Source organism: Falco peregrinus, chromosome 12, assembly GCF_023634155.1.
Source record: "Falco peregrinus isolate bFalPer1 chromosome 12, bFalPer1.pri, whole genome shotgun sequence".
NCBI lineage: Eukaryota > Metazoa > Chordata > Aves > Falconiformes > Falconidae > Falco > Falco peregrinus.
The window spans coordinates 22,522,194-22,542,169 of NC_073732.1; the positions used below are offsets into that span (position 1 = coordinate 22,522,194).

The 19,976-nt window shown below is 37.0% G+C and overlaps 1 protein-coding gene across 8 annotated transcripts in view; it reads right to left on the reverse strand.

Annotated features, from left to right (window-relative positions):
• Window positions 1-19,976, reverse strand: part of NAALADL2 (N-acetylated alpha-linked acidic dipeptidase like 2) — a 504,178-nt gene that overhangs the window by 290,830 nt on the left and 193,372 nt on the right. For all 8 annotated transcript variants that reach the window (XM_055817254.1, XM_055817256.1, XM_055817257.1 and 5 more), the window contains one exon: window positions 902-1,403. In XM_055817254.1, the coding sequence (XP_055673229.1) occupies window positions 902-1,395 (494 nt within the window). In that variant the 5' untranslated portion in view covers window positions 1,396-1,403. The remainder of the gene's footprint in view (window positions 1-901; window positions 1,404-19,976) is intronic.

A 19,976-nucleotide genomic window follows, 5' to 3' on the forward strand; every position in this document is an offset into this window, starting at 1 on the left:
CTCAAGAACACATCTTTGGATGTCCATGACAATGATCCTTTCTACCCTCAGGTATCCAAGTTCTGCTGCTTCTGAATTGGCACTGATCAAAAAATCTGCAACACGTTTCCTTTATCATGAAAAAGGATCTTGCAGTTCCAGAAGCCAGAAAAATAAGCTCATCTTCCCCCTCGTATAGAAATAACTTTTGAAAGTTGGCAGGAAAACCTAGTTTCATCCACATTCACTGCTACAGAAAAGTGATTATACTCTGATATGAATGTGTTATATAAACTTTCAAAGCAGTGAAAAGATTCAACATGGAAAAGAAAAATTAAATTTAAACAAGTCAGTAGATATTTCACAACATTTTCTATTCATAAAGCAGGTACTAAAGAAAAAAAAAATCAGTCTTTCTGAGTTAAATTTTTCAATCCTAAACCCATACAGACTAAAAGTTTACTCCACCATATAGACTGAAAAACAAAAGCCAGGGTTCATTTACTTGCCATAGATTAGATGGGGATTTTTTAAAACACCAGATATTCCAAAACACTACGTGAAATCTTACTTTTCAACAATGGTATTTGATGATCAACTGGATCTAGGACAGCTGGTCTATCATCTGTATTTCTGTTCACTTTGAATGATCTCTGGTTTTCAGTTCATGTAAAGCTACTATGAATACACTTAGCAACAGAACATTATTAAAACAAAAACTATGACAACTAACACAAATCCACATTGTTAAAAAATATTCTAGTTTCATATATGTTTATGAAAGCTTCCAAAGCATCACGAGAAAACTGAATATAAGGACAAACTCAAGGTTTGTAAATAATATTCCACATAAAATAAGTAACAAGAAATCTTAATGTTGGCAGCTGATTGTCTTTAGACAAAAACATGTCAAGGTACATACCTGTAAATCTGTTTAATATTTTCAGCTTTGATCTCCTTGAGAATTTCATGGTAGACATGAGGGTTATTTCTTTCTTGAGATGTTAGGGGAGAAGGGCATTTCTTGAGTGCATAATATCCCATCACAATTCCAAAAATAAATAAAATCAAAGCAGTGCAAAATACTTTCAGTATCTGAAAAAAACTGCAGCGGTTGCTCTTTGGTGCCTGTCTCGTATAGTGTGAGACATAGTCTGGGTCTTCCTGAAGCCGCTGGAATCTTCCCTTTGGAGAAGACGAAGGCTGGATAGGCTCAAGATCCAGGTCAGGGCTCTGTGAGTTTCCCAAGTGATGCTGGACTGCACCATCCAGTCGGAAATGGTCAAAGCCAGGCTCCTCCAGCTCTTTTTCCATGTCCCATTCCAATTCCAGTGCTGTAGCTTGGAGCTCATCATTGTCAAGGTACGGTGAGTGCCCCTGTGCTCTCTGGTCTGCATTCACTTTCTGATAGGCCATATTTTTATCTATTAAAACAAAATTTGAAACCCTAAATGTTTGTTTCCTTATGTATACATAGAACAAATCATTTATTCTTCATAAACCTAGGACAATTAAACATGTAGAATAAAAGGAAAAACTGGGTTCTCAGTATTTCATTCTCCCTGTTTCCATCATCCTGTCTTCTTTTGTATGATCAGCAATCCCATGAACATTGTCAGAATGAAAAGATATTTAAGATATACGATATTATACTATATTGTACGAATATGAATAAAGAGAATTTACAAGTGCCAATGCCAAAACACAGAAGCTACCCTATTATCAATCCCCAAGATAATACTAAAAAAAAACCTCCAAAACAATTATTTATTACCTGAAAGTAATTTTAAAGCTTAACAACATATCAATTTCATTTCACACACCATACAAAATAATGCTGTCAAAATAAAGACAAAAAAGCAGAAATAATGTAACTTGCCTGATTTGATTCTCAAGGCATGGAAATGGTAAGTAAAAAAAGAATTTTCAGGGTGACACTGTACTTACACATCAATAAAAGGATTCCATTTAGATGGAGCATTCTATTATTTATAGGTATTTTAAATGCATAGTTCCTGAATGACTGATGAATTTACTTAGAAATTGTCCCAGCTGTTTTGCTCCACTTATTTTTCCCATGTTAACGAATCAAAAGTACTGCCAGGTAAGTACTTATATCAAAATCATTCCTTTAATAGCAAGGCATATCCGTGGCACTTCTAGATATTTCTGTGGAAGTACAAGCCCTCTAAAGGGAACTCTGACCTCCAGTAAAAAGTCAATTTTCAACAAATCATATTTAAAAGACTGCAACAATAGGGTGCTGTTTTCGCCCATACTTTTGACAATAGCTGTTCCGCCGCTTAAGCATCTGTAATTTAGGGCTTTTCAAACATTGGACTCACTTATCAATTAGAAAAAATGAAGATAAAGATATTAAACCCCTCACTGTGATGAACATTGGACTGACACCTACAACAGTACATTATCCCTCCATTTTTATATTTTAAGGCATTTTCTTTCTCTAAGACTTACCTCCAGATAACATTACTGAGGCCACATAATAGATGAACCTACTCAAATGGCAAAGTAGAATTTAGCTTTTTGAAGCTCTCTGAGGAGAGCAAACTGTTAGAAAGCACTGATATAATGAAACAGCCTATTGTCAACTGAAAGAGTACCTTGTTCTATACAATACCAATTTACAGATTCTATTTCCTCGTACAGCCACATAAATACCCCTCACCTATAACTGTCAGGCAGTCTAGGAACAGTCAAGAGAGCCCATATTTGAAATACACATTTCAAGTGTAGCTATTGTATACACTTTGCAAATAAATTCTCAACTGGCAGTCCAAACTCTTCTACAGGCAATGGAAGCAAAAGAGTTTACAGTGAGCTGAACTAAGGCATCTTAAATTAGCGTGAAAATCTTGTTATTGTTATTTAAATAAATAATGCAACATTAGTCTTTAAATTCCAGTTGAGCCAACAAGTGGCTTATGCCTGCAAAGCCGTTCTGGCTTTTCCCCACAGTTGTGCATCACCTCGAGATTTCTCAAGGGAGCATGCTGTCTCATCCAGGTTGTTAAGGAAGATATTTAATAAGCTCAGCCACAGAATTGATCCCTGGTGCATTAAGCTTCTTACCAAGCACCAAATGGGCATCAAATGATTTATTAATATTCCTTGGAAAACTGAGCTAACCAATTTTCAAACTATTTGTCTACCCTTTCACTTCATCTCCTGTTTTGTTGATGGAGGTATTAATTTGCAAACCATCAATGACAGAGGTCACTACTAGATAATAACAACGGCCCAACAACATAATCTTTCCAATTGCATTTTGTACTGCTTTTTATTAGAAATTAAAGGGAAGTGTTTTGTCCTTCAAAAGCAAAACAAATTATTACTGCATTCCATAAATATATATTTTTGACTCCAGAATTACTACAGTCCTGTAACAAACAGCTTTATCCAAATAAATAAACCCTTAACAGATTACCACAGTATTACCCATAGAATGGGAATTACTGCAGTTTTTCAGACACAGTTGCATGGCAAATATTAATCTTTGTGAGCTTATAAATGTTGACCATTGCATATCCGTGGTAGTTATGTTTTCTCTGTATTTATGACATTTTAAATATGTATGTTACTGCTCAATGGAGCATATTAATAAAGGTTATTTAAATCTACATATAAGCACATAATAAAAATCCTATGAAATTTCTTTAAATGGTTGTTAATGCAGATGAGTAGCAACCACATTCCACAGCTTAGTATCTCAGCAATTCAATTCTCATAAAAAACATCAAAATCAGTTACCTCACTCCAAGAAAAAAAAAACCAACAACAACAAAAAAAAAAACACCCAAAAAGCAAGCAAACAACTAAATGAACTAAAATAAAAATCAATATTCAATTTGTTTTTATACTTGAGACCAGACTTTGGAGTATGGAATCATCTTAGCAACACATGTCCTTTAGATAAAGAATGCAAAGAATGCAAGAACCACCCCATTTAACACCTTTGCTTTTTCTACTAATAACGCTAAGTTCATTATTTGAGTGTAAGGACACAGCACAACTTGCGATGAAGTACCTGAGATTAGGGCCCCCAAGCATATTTAACCATGCAACAGAGATTTTAGAAAGGAGTCTCCTGGTTCTCAATGCACAAGTCATTTGTGCCATGCATCCTATGTTACTGGTTCTGGTTAGTATTTGGCTGGTTGAAGGAAGTAGGCATGACTTAAAATTTATGTATTAAATATAATTTTAGGTAGGAATTAGCAGGATAAAGAAAACACTACATAGAGAATAACAAAGAAATAAACAATAGAAATATGGATAAACTATGGAGTCAAGAAAAAACACTATGATACTCTAGTTCAGCCTCCTCTATAACACAGACAGTAAAACGAACATATTTTGAAAGACACTTTTGAAAACTTCAGGAGATAGAAAATCCATCCCATCTGCCAGCAAGCTGTTTCACCATTTAATTGCTGTTAAATACATGTTTTATTATAAAGATAAAAGAGCAACTGCAAAATGCCAGAAGTCTGAATGTGCACTGAGCGAGCTTTAAAGCCATTCTATAGGGACAGCAAAGGGGATCATAAACTCTGGAATACAGGACAGAGACAAGCTGATGACCAATAAAGTTGATGTGTGTTTTGTACTTCCACTTCTTTGTGGCAAGGATGTTTATAGAGAGGTATCAAATCAATGGTAAATATCCTTTCAATTAACTGTACACAAGAAATCAAGAGAGTCAGCTTTATCAGATCATTATTGCTTTAATGAGCCCACTTCAAAAATACCTACTTGTTCTTTGATCTGAAAAATAACGCATTTATGTCTGATAGTTACATTTTGCTACGAAACAACCAGAAACTTTTTGCGTGACAGCTTTCCTGCTTGAATCCCTTATCAATGAAGTCTTTGAAAACTATGTAAGGACTACACAAAAAGTGTTTCATCTGTATCACTGCCACTCCCTTAATACCGATACAACAGAAAGCTCAGTTTATCCAAACACTCTACGAAACCAGCAAGACAACAGCAGTATGAATATATTACAGTTAATTCTTTGTGACTGGTACAGTAGTTGTTAAATCCAGTTCATAAACAGCTGAGACAATTAGCAGGCTCATTCACAGTAGGAGGAATGGCAAGTGTTAACGTGCTGCCCATAGCAAATGCCTTCTCGAGCCATTTAGCGTTCATTACTGAAAAGACAAGTTTTACCCTGGAACACTACTAAAGGCTTTCTGGCCTCTTTGTGTAGTCATAAAACAGGAAATCCTGGGTTGTCAGCTAATCTCGTTTTTAAAGATTCTTTCATTTTTATTTTCTTCTCTGTATCTTCTATACAGAGTGCTTTTGCTTTAAGTCTTCATAATCTTTTTGTGTCAAGGGAAACCCCCAAAGCAGACAAAATATGTCACCCACTGTAAGAGCAAATACCCGTACTTATTGCGGAAATCAACACCCACCGTACATACAAGTCTTCAAACTGTCTAAGACAACAACTTAGTACTTTGTTAAATAAGATTATGCCAAGTTTCAGGCCTAGACAAATTTCTTCAGAGTTATAAATCCCTGAAAAAGTTGTTTGCAGAAGAGATTACGATGCCCTTGTCAACAGCAACATTACACTACATTGTAACTTGAAAAATAATGTGCTATTTCCATCATCGCTTCCATATTTTTCTGCAGTAATGGTTTCTCCCTTCCCTCATGGTTGGGATATGGGCTTGGCAACCAGTTCAGTTACAGCAGGACAATTAAGTTATCACTCCACCCAACCACCGTATAAAAACAAATGACAAAACTTAACCAGTTGTTCATGTTTCACCAGCTGACTCAAGTCCAACACAATCCGAAAGAACGTGTAGTGCTGTAGCAGAAGACAGAACAGAGAGATCAGACTTGAGAAAGGAGGTATTTAGATCACAGCTGAGTCCAAGCTGTCTCTTCGTATAAAGCTAGGGAGTACTTTTTGGCATACCCGAGTGATTTACAGTATTTAACTTCTTCAAAAACTCTCATCAATTTTATTATACCATGAATAGCTGTGTCAACCAGGATACTATCAATATCAACACAAAGGATGAAGAACAGGGTCTATAATGCAACTTGACTGGTAAGACTCACACACAATGATGCCCAGTTGGAGGCAAGAGTTACCTCGCCTGTCAAAGCAGTGATCAAATGCATCAGCTGCTTGAGCTATAATGTCCTGGGCCATCCAGGTGTGCTTAGGTATATACCTATGTATTTGCCTTCTGCCTTTTCAGAACCTTTGAAGTCGTGGGGCTCAGAGAAACAATTAGTAGGAAGCTCCTTCTCACCCAGCAGACAACTATCACGTAAGGATCAGGCAGATTCAACTGGTTTCTAATATCCTGGGCATGTATTAGTAACAGATCTTTTCCATCCTCAGACATGTTTAGTTTGGAAGTATGTTTGCCTGGAACAAAACCCAGAAATTTTTACTGAACTTACACTGCTAGCAGCATCCCTGATATATGCATAGCCTACCTAGGAGTAGTTTCATTAAAACTGCAGTGTGATCAGGTCAGTATAAATGGCTCTGTTATGGAACCTGTGCGTTTCTTGTGGTACGTGCTGTGCTGCTGCCTTTGCTTTGCCTCCATTTTCAGAACAGCTTTTCCCTCCAGTCTGGGTGGGTAACAGCTGATTTCTAGCTGCTCACTCTTTACCATTCCCATTCACAAACATCAGAACAACAGTCTCAAATAAGGAGGAAGAAACCTCCTTCACGCACATGCTGGTTCCCGAGACCACAAAGTAATCATTCATCTTTCCTTTGGCCTCAAGACTTAGATCCTGCCATTCTCCTCAGGAAGGGTGTTGGACAGGAGTGCAGTGCTTTTAAAAGCAAAAAGGTAGATGGAGAAACAGGACTCCCAGCACTAGGAGGGATGCGCCATATATGTGCATTTACACACTGTTCTTAAACTAGGTTAAAAGGGGAAGAAACAATGCCCTACATCTTTGTTCATCTGCACTAGGCTACAGCCCCACCACCTAACCTCCCCTGCCCCAATTTACCCTCCCCTCCCCACCACTTATCTTCCCACACGTCTGCCTGAGCTCCTGTCCATCCCCATCTCCAGCACACTGGGCCCTGCTTCTCCAGAGCAACTGCGTCCCTCCCCACCCCTGCCCCAAAGCCTGTCGCTCTTCCCTTCCCTGCTGCTGGAGCTGCCACCCAGCTCCAGCATCCTTGGCTTCCCTGGGGAACCGCAGCAGCGGATGGGGTGGGGAAAGCCCACCTGACACCAAGGGTCCCTATGGAAAAAAGCGCGGGAGCTTTCATCCCTGCTTTAGATTTCACAGGCTTAGAGACATTACACAACTACAAGAAACAAAAAGCATTAAGAAGGGATGCAGCTTCAAAAAGTAAGAATGTCTTTCTGGCAAAAGAGGACATTTTAGCCATGTGTTTCAGACAGTCCTTGCCATAGTTTGGTGGAAGCTGCAGCCACCACTGGATCCAGGGTGAAGCCACCTGCTGAACCGCTCTACCCCCTCCCACCCAGTGCGATTTGGGATGGTTAGCAGCAACCACCTCTTCTTGCATAGCAATCAACCCACTTCAAAACTATTCTGTGAACACATTAATTTTTCCCTTTTCCTGTTTTTCCTCATAATGCCTGCCTGATACTAACTTAATCTGCAGTTTGCCTGCATTTTTTTCCAAATTCAAGTTTTAATCAATAATATATTTTGCATTATATTTCCCCAGACATTATAATTGCCTCTGAGAGAAATAGAACACAAAGCTTTACCAAGACAAAAAACTATTATTGGGGAATTTGCATTTAAGCTTATAATTTGATGCAAAACAGAATTATTGTAAATGGTGTTTAACTTGAAAATGCTGACAGCGATAGCTGCAGTAACAGGCCCTAGCAGTTCTTAAGAAAGTTAATTTTATGACTCATTTCTGCTTTAGAAATTTTTATGCTGCCAGTCTTGGGTTTGGGTACATTTCAATCATCTTTTTTTTTTTTTTTTCCAATTTCTTTTTTCTTGTTCATTACAGTCAATCACATTAAAATTAATGTAAAAAAAAATGTAATCTTAACTTTAAAATTCTGGAAACTGTACACTTACAAGTTACTACACTCCAGGAAACTATGCTAATGGGAATCTACTGCGCTTCCAAAAGGTGCAAACCAAGATTATAAAAAATACTATGGGATTTCAACCCATGTCTTTTTTAAAGAACAAAACCAGAACAACAACAATAACAAAAAAACCCAAAAGGTTACTTATATGGAATGAGCTACAGACAGGAACCTGGCCTCATCATGAACACAGACTCCATTCCTGGTTTTTAACAATCATTGCCAAAATCTAGCAATGGAAATACTAACACATTCTACTGGGGGTGGGGGGTGGGGTGGTGGGGTGGGTGGGGCACGACACAGGACAACACACCACAAAACCAACAAAAAAACCAAACTGATGATTCCAGAGCAGCTGAGATACAAGATTCTCTAGCCATAGTCCAGTCCAAAGATAAGAGATGGACATGCATCCGCCCTACAATTTCAATCCATCCCCTGAAGGGATCTGCCCCCTGATAAAAGGACACAGCATGCAGCAGAGCTGTGAGAATAAGACACGTTCAGGACCTAAGACCAAGTTTCAGCAAAAAATATAGATTGCAGACAGTAAGTTGCACTCACGTCTCTTCTAAAAGGAAACCAGATCTTAAGCAACTTAGACACCTGAGAACATGCCATCTCCAAGCAGAATGAACTCAGATACATAAATGACTACACATGACATATGGCAATTTTAAAAAAGGCAGTATTTCAAATCAGTTTTTAAAAAGGATATATCTACAGACAAAGGCTTCCTCTATAAAACCTGCACGTGTGACTGACCTGTGCACAATTTCTTTTCCCACAGAAGAGCTAGGGCTCCAGCTGGAGATGTCAAGTACTTTCAGAACCCTCTTTCTATGGCTTCTGTTGAAGACACCAGAACTGACGGTGGAATGGGGGATAAGAGAATGGACTTCATCTGCAAACTCCCTGTTACTCCCAGTGATTTTCAAGATCAGATGGTCTAAGCTGGGTTTCAGAGCTTAGGATCAATTTCACAAAATTATCTGGTTACATAAGAGAAATCTTGCTATTATTAAGATTTCACATGGAAATCAGAGATACACATGAATTATGAAGCCCTAATATCTCATGTCAAGAGTACATTTTGGATAGAAACAGATTGTAAGGTATTAATTTAAAATACAGACACACACAAATAAAACATTTCTGTTGTCACCAACCTGTAGTCTTCTAAGTTGCTGTAGAAAAATAGGTCAGTACTTATAAAAAAAAAAATAATAATCCTTATTTCAGAGAACATTTTATATAAATTTTTTTTCTGGTTTCTTGCTCAGTGGGGTTTTATTGAGTTTTATCCATTTCAACAATGACGTGGAGCCCTTAAAAATAATATATTATGGAGGGAAGATGGCAACATTTACAATTTAGCTTTATTGGAATTTTACTATATTTTGATAGATGACAGCTTTAATGATTCTGTGCATGGTTTATAGCAAAAAACAGAGTAAGGCAGTAACATAATTTTCTGCTTTTTCCAATGATCTGTATCCAAAGAATTCAGAAAACAAGCAAGTTTACTTCATAATCATGCCAAATTTATTTTCTGGGTGAACTCTCAAATGTTAAAGCTCAAGTACACAGAGTGATGTTGCCATGGCAACTGCTACTGCAACCCAAGATGGGAACATGTTTATGAAAGCACATTTATATACCCGTAACACACACGCTGAGGCACACAGACGCTCCAGACTCCTGTCAGAAGGCAATCGAGCTGTTCACGCATTATTAGCCCCGACTCTGCTCCTGGCAAGGCAAAGGGACATTTGCTGAAGCCATTAAGCTGCCACAACCCCACATATGATATATATAATTATAGAATCATAGAATTGCTTAGGTTGGAAAGGACCCTTAAGATAGTCCAACCACTACCCCAGCACAGCCAAGTCCACTGCTAAACCATGTCCCTCAGTGCCACACACACATGTCTTTTAAACCTCTCCAGGGATGGTGACCCAACCACTTCCCCAGGCAGCCAGTTCCAGTGTTCAACAACCCTTTCAGTAAAGATGTTTTTCCTAATATCTAAGCTAAACCTCTCCTGGTTCAACTTGAGGCCATTTTCTCTTCTTCTATTGCTTGTTACTTAGGAGAAGACACCAACCCCCCCCCTTGCTCCAACCTCCTTTCAGGTAGTTGTAGAGAGCGAGAAGATCTCCCCTCAGCCGCCTTTTCTCCAGGATGAACACCCACAGTCCTCTCAGCTGCTCCTCATAAGACTCGTTTACTTCTGTTTCTAGGACCTAAATGAGGAAGTCTTAATTTGCCATAAGATGCAATATTAGAAGATTTAGTGTTGCTATAGCTATAGGCGAAGAGTGGAGTGGTAATATGTTTAGTGTCCTTTGACCTTTTTTTTTTTTTTCTAAATCTCCACTGAAATAAGCTGTCAAGTTTGAGAAATGTCAGAGTTTGGTCATTTGAGTCTGCCCGGAGGTGTAATTTTGCATGGTGTACAATTCCTGTGAATTTATCACAACATGTTATTTCACACATTGCCAACTTGGTGTGACATTCAACATCCTGAATCCGCCAGTGTCTACAGGCTGAAATGAGTTTATGATTTCTCTTTAAAAGAAAATCCAAGGTGTGTTAGTTCAGAGCAACAGAGGAATCCTCAGTGGATTTCTGGGGATAAAAATCAAAGGAAGCATCCATTCTTCCTGCTGCTTCATCTACATATCTACCGGTTAGGCAGTTCTGCCACTCTTGACACTGCGTTTCCGTATCAGCTAGCACTGAGTTCAATACGGAAGCATTTTATATTAAAAACTGATTTGTTCCTCTAGTTATCACTTACTCTGCAAACACATTTAAGTTCTGTGATGAAGTAAATCTATATGTAAAGTTCTATATAACAGTAATAAATACTTTCAATAGCTTTCCAGGAGAATTTCATGCTTTGATCTAGCCCTTCCAGAATAAAGTCACAAAAAGCAGCTGGATCTGATGCTGTTCTCAGCCAAGTCCTACCCAGCTGTGACCACAGCCCTGGGAGAAGTGGCACAGCTGCTTAGCCTATGGTTTTATCTTCAGCCTTTCTCTGATGGTCTCCCAAGCACCACTTGGGGAAATCTCTCAGCCTTGACAAGATGTATGAAGATGAGGGTATTAGATTAAATAAACTAGAGAAGTCCATTATCCCAAAGACTACCTCAATTCTCAGTTGTCTAGCTCAGCCTGCTAGAGTCACTTTTGACACCTACAAGGTTAACAGTTAAACCTTTATACATGCAGAATTTGCCATAGACTGGTACTAGGCTGAACTCTGCGCAGTTTTTACTAACACTGTTAGTCTGTATTAATTTCTTAAGAAAAATGTCTTAGAAAGTAAACATAATACTTCTTGACCACAAACAGAGCAGCCTTACAGAGGGGCATGATACATACTTTACGATCTAAAATAAACAGATCAAATGTTTAGAGGAAAAATATTTAATAAACCTTTCTTTTAGATTAGGCCAGGGTTTGTGCATAGCTATTAGAGTTTAAATTGTTTACGCTATAGTACTTTTTGATTTAGAGAAATTAGCAACTGAAGATAAGCAAACTGTGCATTACAAGGGAAAACAAAAATGACATATTCAGGAAACATATAGCTTAGCATACTGAGTTAAAGTAGGCTATAAGCTATATAACTAATGCTTAGAGGTATTTCAGCACTTTGCATCTAAAGCAGGAACTGTGCACGAACAGAAGGACTGATGAGTTTGTGCTAATTCAGCTTTATACCATCAGCTAAATGTCTGTTGATGATCTCGTGGGATGCTGGATACCCACGTTCAGGTACACATTCTTGTACCTGAAAGCTAGCGATGTTTGGGAACTTTTCAACAAAGTAATACTAACCAGCAAATGACAATCTGCTGACAACAAAACCCTTAAACAGCAAATGTCACAGAACAGCAGCTGTGGATGACCAGTCACTGAGCATACTCTGCATACTGACTATTATGTGCTATTACTGCCCCTTTCCCCGCTTCCTTCAAAAAGCAACATTAATCCAAAATCACTCCAAGCAACAGCTCTGAGAGAAGACTAAGCCCTCTCTACTCTCCTTTCAGCTATAAGACAGAACAGTATTTATGTTTCAGTAGAACACATTACAACTTCTTAAAAAAGATAGGATGATACGTCAATTACACTAATTTTCTTAATTCTGGAAATTTATACTAAAAACCTGACAATTCTCAGAACCACAGAAATGGCTGGCAGGGACCTCTGGAGCTCAACTGCTCCAACCTCCCACTCTAAGCAGACCTGCTGACAAGAACAAATGGAGATGTCTCGTCCTTAAACTGAACTCATCAGGCATTCAATCAGAGCTAAAGGGTTCAATATGAACAGAAATGTATGCCATTTCTCTCTTTTTTTTTTTCCTGCTGCTGATACATCTGTTTCTTAGTAAAAATAACATCGGTATGCAAAAATAAAACACCACAAACCTGTAATATAACCAGTCGTTAAAATTCATAGACATTCCTGCTGTGGATAAAAACAAAAAAACCAAAACCCTAAAACAAACAAACAAACAAAACCCACAACCAAACCCCCACCAAAAAAAAACCCAACCCAAAAAACAACAACAAAAACCGAAAACAAACCACAGAAAAGAGACAGACACGGAAAAAGAAATTAAAATCTTAACACAGAGACATAGTAGCTACAGCATGAAAAATTCATTTCCATTAATGAGACGTGGTAGTCCCCAGGCCAGCACCCTTTGTACATGAACCATGTTAATCAGATTGTATGAGCATTTGCCGGAAACTCCCAGGACAGCAAGCAACTATAACTATATAGCAAGCATAGCAGATTAACAGTTTGCTAAAAACTGCTTGACTTGTAACCCTTGAAGCACAAGAATGAGGTAGATTTCCTGAATCACTGATAAATGAAGCATTTCATATACATGGCTCCTATTTGTCGCAGTCTTTGATGCAATTTGCACATCACCAAATGTGCACAAAATATCCTTCTCAGTGGCAAATTCATGTTACAAAGTACAGAATAAACAAACAGTAAGGGCTGTGCCAATTTAGACTTGGTCACGTGTGCTTGTACAATGCCTTGCTACCACTATCCTACATCTCTCAACAAAACTTCAGTAACTTCAGCTGAGGTGAAGCAAGATGAACACACAAGCATTCCACCAGGACTCACGGCAGAAGGTTTGGATATGAAGAATGCGCAGACTTCTTGAAAGACCTAACAAGATAGCAGATCTAGACTTGACCAAGCAAACTTTTCCTTTCTAAGAGGTCCTACTCAATGAACCCTTTGGCCTGGATTAGGAACACAATCAGGATGTAGGCTTTCTTTCCTTCATCTGGCAGCAATACACTTAATTGCTTCCTAGCTTAGGCTTTAAATGCTGCTCTTTCCCAGTGACGGGAACTGATGGAAACTCTTGCTACTCAAGACAACTTCCTTTTAAAACATGATAGTTTGACGGAAATTTTCAAGTTGTGGCATATGTAAAGCTTCTTAGTGACTTTATTCTCAACCCAATTCTAATCTAAGTCACCAGTTCTCACTATTTCTACAGAGCTAGGAACCATTAAGAAACCGACGTTCTCAAAAAGTAATGAACAAAATGAAGAGAATCAATAAGCTAATTTCCAAACAACACAGATTTCAAATATTCATGAAAATATTATCCATAACTGACTCTGAAAAGGACGCCACAAAACACTCTATTAGTAACTCTGAATAATATAATCTACTATTAAGTTCTGCAAATTCAAGTATGCATATTTTCAACATTGTACCAATATTTTTTATCATTAATATGATTTACAGTCGCATTGCCTGCCTTCTTTTCTACCACAATACTTAGGCATCTCCTTGAAAGAAAAGACTTTGTGTAATAAACAAATATATAACCTATCAGCACTGACGTATTGCTTCTGTCTCTCTGCTGGCCTCTGGGAAACTGCGTGGATTACTGCAGCGACTATCAGGATGCCCCTGGTATCTCCTGTCTTTATTTCTCTTTTCAAATATTAAACAAACAAAAAGTATGGAAATAGGGGCACAGATCCCCAACTCTATGCATGTTTTCTTCCACTTAAAAAATGGAAAACTAGTTTTTCAGTTTCCCCAGAAACGTTCCCCAGAAACATCATTCAAAACTGAATATCCTCTGATTTATTTTAAATGTTAATTATTCCTCTTAGAAATAAACATTTCCTCACTAAAAATGTGCATTTTGATTAAATTTAGGGGTTTTAGTGGGAATATTTCCCTCACAAAACAACTCAATCAGCTTTATTTATACATGACCTAATTCTAAGCTCAGGGGAAAAAAAAAAAAAAAAAAAAAAAAAAAAAGTCAAAAGATGCCCATGAGCTTCCACAGGAAGAGGATCAGGCCATGCAATTTAATAAAGCAGAAGTGCTTTCTTCATCTCTACTGCTTTTTACAGTGAAATGTCTTCAGCTGAGCCTCATAGTGCAAAGTTTTTCATGATTTACAGCAAGAGAGGCAAATCAGTCTCTAGTGAAAAGTCACCCAAGCTCATGAAAAATTTACAGTGACTAAATTTATAATTAAGATGAATCAAAAAATGACATTAGGAAACAGGCTGTACCGAAAACTTGACTCTTTTTTTTTTTTTTTAAACAGCAAACAGACAGAATCCCATGTATTTCAGATATACACACACCTATTTCTGTATGTATTGAAGATATTTAGACACACAGTGTAGTATTCTAAGTACATCTTATAGCTTTTATAATTTATTTATGAACAGGGACATTATTAAATATAATTGATCTTCAATAGCAGTTAAAAGCAGTGCTGTTTTGAGACCAAACATCAGGCAAATGGCATGAAAATGTAAAACTCAGTAAGTCATAAAACACTGCTTTATCACAGACTATTTATACTATCAAAATACAGCCTGAAACAACTAGGTTATTATAATAACATAAACAAAATCATTACAATTGCATTACATTCCATGGGTAATCATTACATTACTTAAACACCCAATTTTTCATTCTCTTTCAAAAAAAGTGTCAAGCTATGAGACTGCTTCACGCAGCTACAAAGCCTTTAGCTGCACTGCTATGCATTACAAAGGCTATGGCCTAAATATGCGTGATCAAAAGTAATCAGTTCCATTAGCCATTTTCATAACTGCCAAAAAAAATCCAAATATAACCATTACAAAGTCATGCCCAAAGCCTACTGCATTGCCTGTAAAAACAAGAACCTCAAAGTGACCATTATGTCACATCTCTAGGTAAGTCACATGTAAAGTCTCTGTAAGTTCTGATCTGTAATCCACTTCCCTATTTCCTTTACTTTTAGATCCTGTAAATAATTAAGCCTACAGTTAAACCAATTAAATATTGTCTGCTGTTACAAAACCATACTGGATTTTTATCTTCCACTGCTAAACTTAGTCTAAAATAATTGCAGCAAATACAATTATCTACCACAGCTATCATCTGGGACATGAAAGTAAACATTTTAATTATTGCCATTGTAATTTGAGAGCCACAAAGACCAGTATTTGGACTACATATGGAATTTATTTTTATGGATTAATGTCAAAACAGGTGGATCCAACACTTCAAAAGACAGTTGGCTAAATGACCATAAACTCAGCTACCTAGTGTAGACTACTACAAAGAGCTGGAGAACTGAATTTTATATCCAGGCTGGTTATTAAGCTGCAGGGTGATCTCAAAAACAAAATTGGCATAAAAGACATTGACCTGTGTTCTAAAGCACTTTTATCTATCATTGAAGTAGTTATCATTGAACTAAAGAGATGACTTTCTCATTAGAGATATAGATTATCAAAAGCTCCTAGCAATTTTACTGACTGTATTGGGAACTTTTTATGTGGGGAAAGGAGAATACTTTCCTTTCGGCACTTTTATTTGAGTAGATACCTATGAGTATGCACGTCTAGCATTGGGCATCAAAGTTAAAATATATTTGTCCTGCAGAGCGATCTCTCAGTACAGAGAAAAGGGAGACTGCAATCTAATTAAATTAATGAGAATCAGAAAAATAAATATATAGAGTATGAAATACAGAAAGGGTATCAACTTCAGAGTTTTTTAATATAGCACCAAAAGAAAGGTAGTTAAATGCCTTTGAAAATAGCTCGAATCTGTTTTACCAAGGTCAAAATGACTGCAAAGTAAGAAAGACATTGGAAAAGTTGCACAATGTTGGTAGTGAGCAAAAACTTCTTACAGCCCTATCGCAACTTAGACTTCACACAGCTGAATAAAACCAGAATGAACTCTCATTTAAAGTAAACATTAAGACTTCCAGTTTGTGACTGCGATCTAAGATTATTCATGACTGCACAACAGTCTATGAAATTCCTAGCCTATATGTGTTTGAGAGGATCACTTCTTTTTGACACATAATGAACTCCTCCTGTGGACTGCTGAGGCTTCTTAACTCTCACCAGTATTAATGGAAATTAGTTTGCTTAGTTTCTCTGAACTGGACACTAAATAGAGCAGAACTGAGCCAGCAATAGTTCTCCATCACACATCACAACTTGCATTACTATCTAACAACTATGGCAGTTTTCTGGTTTCTTTGTTTGTTTAAACTAATAAGCTAATGATCACCGAGAGTTCTCACTATTTACGTTCTCTAATTTAATAAAAGATGAAGACTGATACTGGACTGGGATTAAATGTAACATAAGATCAAAGCCAGTTTGTTGAGAACAAGCTCTGCATTTTGTAAGCAGTGAGCAGTACAACTCATTCAATTAGCAGGGTTCCAGTTTCTCAGTAGTGTTGGCTGTTATTACAGCAACAGCCCAAGAAACCAATACCAGAATGGAAACCAAAAGGTGTTTTCAAATATCTTGATGATCTGTTATATACAAACACACACACTCAGATAACCTCTGCCCTTAGTGAGACCAGAGAGGATGCTCTTCCATTACCTTTACTGGAGCCAGATTTTATTATCTCTTTTCCATGCAGATTTCAAATTTGAAGTTTCTTCTCTAAACTCAAATTATACACTGCTTTTTTTTTTTTTTTGTGGACAACATGATCAAAATTTAAGCCACTGAATATTCTAATTGTTTTGAATGAGATACCATAATGCTCGGGGAAAAAAACTACATACATGAAACATTAAGCACCAAAATCTAAATTCCACTTTTTGGCAGGCCTACTATGAGAATCCAGAGGTCTTTCTACATTTTTAACATTTACCTATGGCATACTGTAGTCAAGGATGGAGTTGAAATACTTTTTACTTAAAAGATAATGACACAACTAGCTAAAAAAAAAAAGCATATGAACTTGCTAAGAAAACACATGTTTATCTCTACAGACATGATCTTGAGTGGGTCTTTACCCCCAAAGGAATATTTTACTATTACAACAATCAACATCTCAGCACCATGTTTTGAAACTAAATAATTAGATTTAGAGAAAGTATGCTTAATTTTACCCAGAACAATCAAGACTGACTGCTTAGAGGGTGTGAGTCGCTCAGTCCATCTGCTAAGTACGTTCACTGCTTTTTTGGCACTTCCTTGAAGTCATGAAGTGTACACACACACAGAGGTTAGAAACATTTCAAAACCATGTAAACAGATGGTGATACAGCAGGTAATAATTTAATTACATAACTCCTAGAACATGTTTTTTTTTAAAAAAAAGAAAGAAAATAAAAGCAAAAAAGAAAGGAGGGGGGAATAAACTATGTCCACTCTGATCTTTTAATTGCAGTATAATAGCTATTGTTGAGTTGGCAATGATTTTCCACCCATCTATTCTGCAGTTGGAAAGAGAACAAGAAGTTCTACACCATGTTTTATTCCTAATGCAACATTTAAGATATGGGAAAAAAAAAAAAAAAAGCAACATAAACTACAAGTTGCCTAGGGAAAAAAAATAACTATAATTATGTAACACCAAGCAAGAAAATTTATCATTAGCTCTGCAGGTACAAAGAGGTCAGAAGATGTATGCACATCTGCTCTGGCATCAGCACAGAACACTGATACTGCTAACCTATGAAAGCAATGAAAAAACATTAGTCTTATTCAGGGGTCCTCAACCTTTTTAACCAGGGGGCCGGCGCGCGGATGAAGTGGCAGGCAGTCATCTGCGGCTGCTTGGTTCCCCCCCAACCCCCGGCGGGGTGGGTGGGTGGGTAAGTGTGTGTGTGGGGGGGTGGTGTCTGTCTGTCTGTAAATACCGGGGGCCGGCTTGAGGACCCTGCAGGACCGTAGTTTGAGGACCCCTGGTCTTATTCATTCATGATGTTATTTAGAAGCACAGAATTGCATGGAAGTGGAGAAGCATGATACAGACATGATACCAGAAATAAAGCAATTCAGTGAAAATGAATGATTTAAAAAAAAAAAAACAAAAAACAAAAAACACACAAACACAAAAAAAACCCCACAACAAATGGACATACAATTGTGTTGGTCTACTTAACATACTACATATGCCAGTGAAGGCTGGAGAGGAGAAAAGGATTGCTCCTGAATGCTATTGTAGCGATTTCACTCTTTTGTAAAAGGAACTGCTAATTCCAAAGTAGTCAAAGATGCTCAAATAAATACTTAAGTACATAAGTTTGATTGGCATTCTGCAAAGTCAGTGGGAGTCACCTTAACCTAAGGACTTTGGAATTACATCAGAGATGTATCACCCTTTGCATTATGTGCAGAAATTGAAGCATAAATATGTAAGGAAGTAAATGCAAATGATTTGAAATAATCGGTGAACTGTCACTAAGACTCAGACAGCAGTTCCAGTCACTGCTGGCTTTATGGTACGTCTTCTACTGAGACATTAAGATACAGAGAAAAAAAATGGGGCATAATTAATGATTGTGATTTGTTTATCCCACAATACTACAAGTGTACATATAACATTTCAATTTTGTCATAAACCAGTATATTTTGATTTTATGTATAGGTCAAATAGCATGAAGGGTCACTATATCCTAGTCACAAAGTATAAGCAGTAATTGTTATATATATGCATATAGACATATATAAAAGCAACATTATAAAAACCACTGGTTGAATCTATCAAGTTATTTTAATTCTGACTACAAATGCCATAATTGGTTGCCTAATTAAAGGTAAAAAACCTAATCTTATGATTTAAGAAGCTCATAATGCAAACTTTCATTGTTTATTTTTTTATTAGTTCCATTTTTCAGCAAACTTCAACACAGCAATGGATTATAGAAGTTGAGTTCTGGCATTTATGATACTATGAAATAACATATGAAACATTTATTATTTAATATTATATTTCATAAACAAATAAGATAACCTCTCTCCAAATTGTACACCCAATCAGTTCCAAGTTGGGATCAGCTTTTCAGTTTGAATGCACAGAAGAAAAACAGCAGCACAAACAGATTGGACTGTCACTTTCTCTTTGTAATATTTCTCCCTAGTTTTTATTGGGTAAGTTAATGGCATAAAAAAAGTAAGGTAAGTTTTTTACAACTGTTTCCGTTAATTTTATTATTTTTGATTCTCACTATTTATTCCCCAGGAAGTTAACAAATCAGAACAGAAGCATCGCAAAAGGTCACTTTGATGTAGAAAAATCAACAGCCCTGGCATTACTGCATGCAGGTTTATGACTTGCAGCTTGAAATGCGAGATAAACCAAGAAAAATATATTAAAATAAACCCCATAATGAAAACAATATATAAATACCATATAATTCTGTTCTGTGCTTGTCACTTGAAAAGGAAGTGCAAACCAAATTTTAATAAATATGACATACTACTTCAGAATGTAATGGTGCATTTACCACATAAGACAATTAGGTTTTGGTTTTGGTTTTGTTTTAATTGAATGCTGTTTAATGAACCTTTAATTTACCTTTCAGTCTGCCTGCAA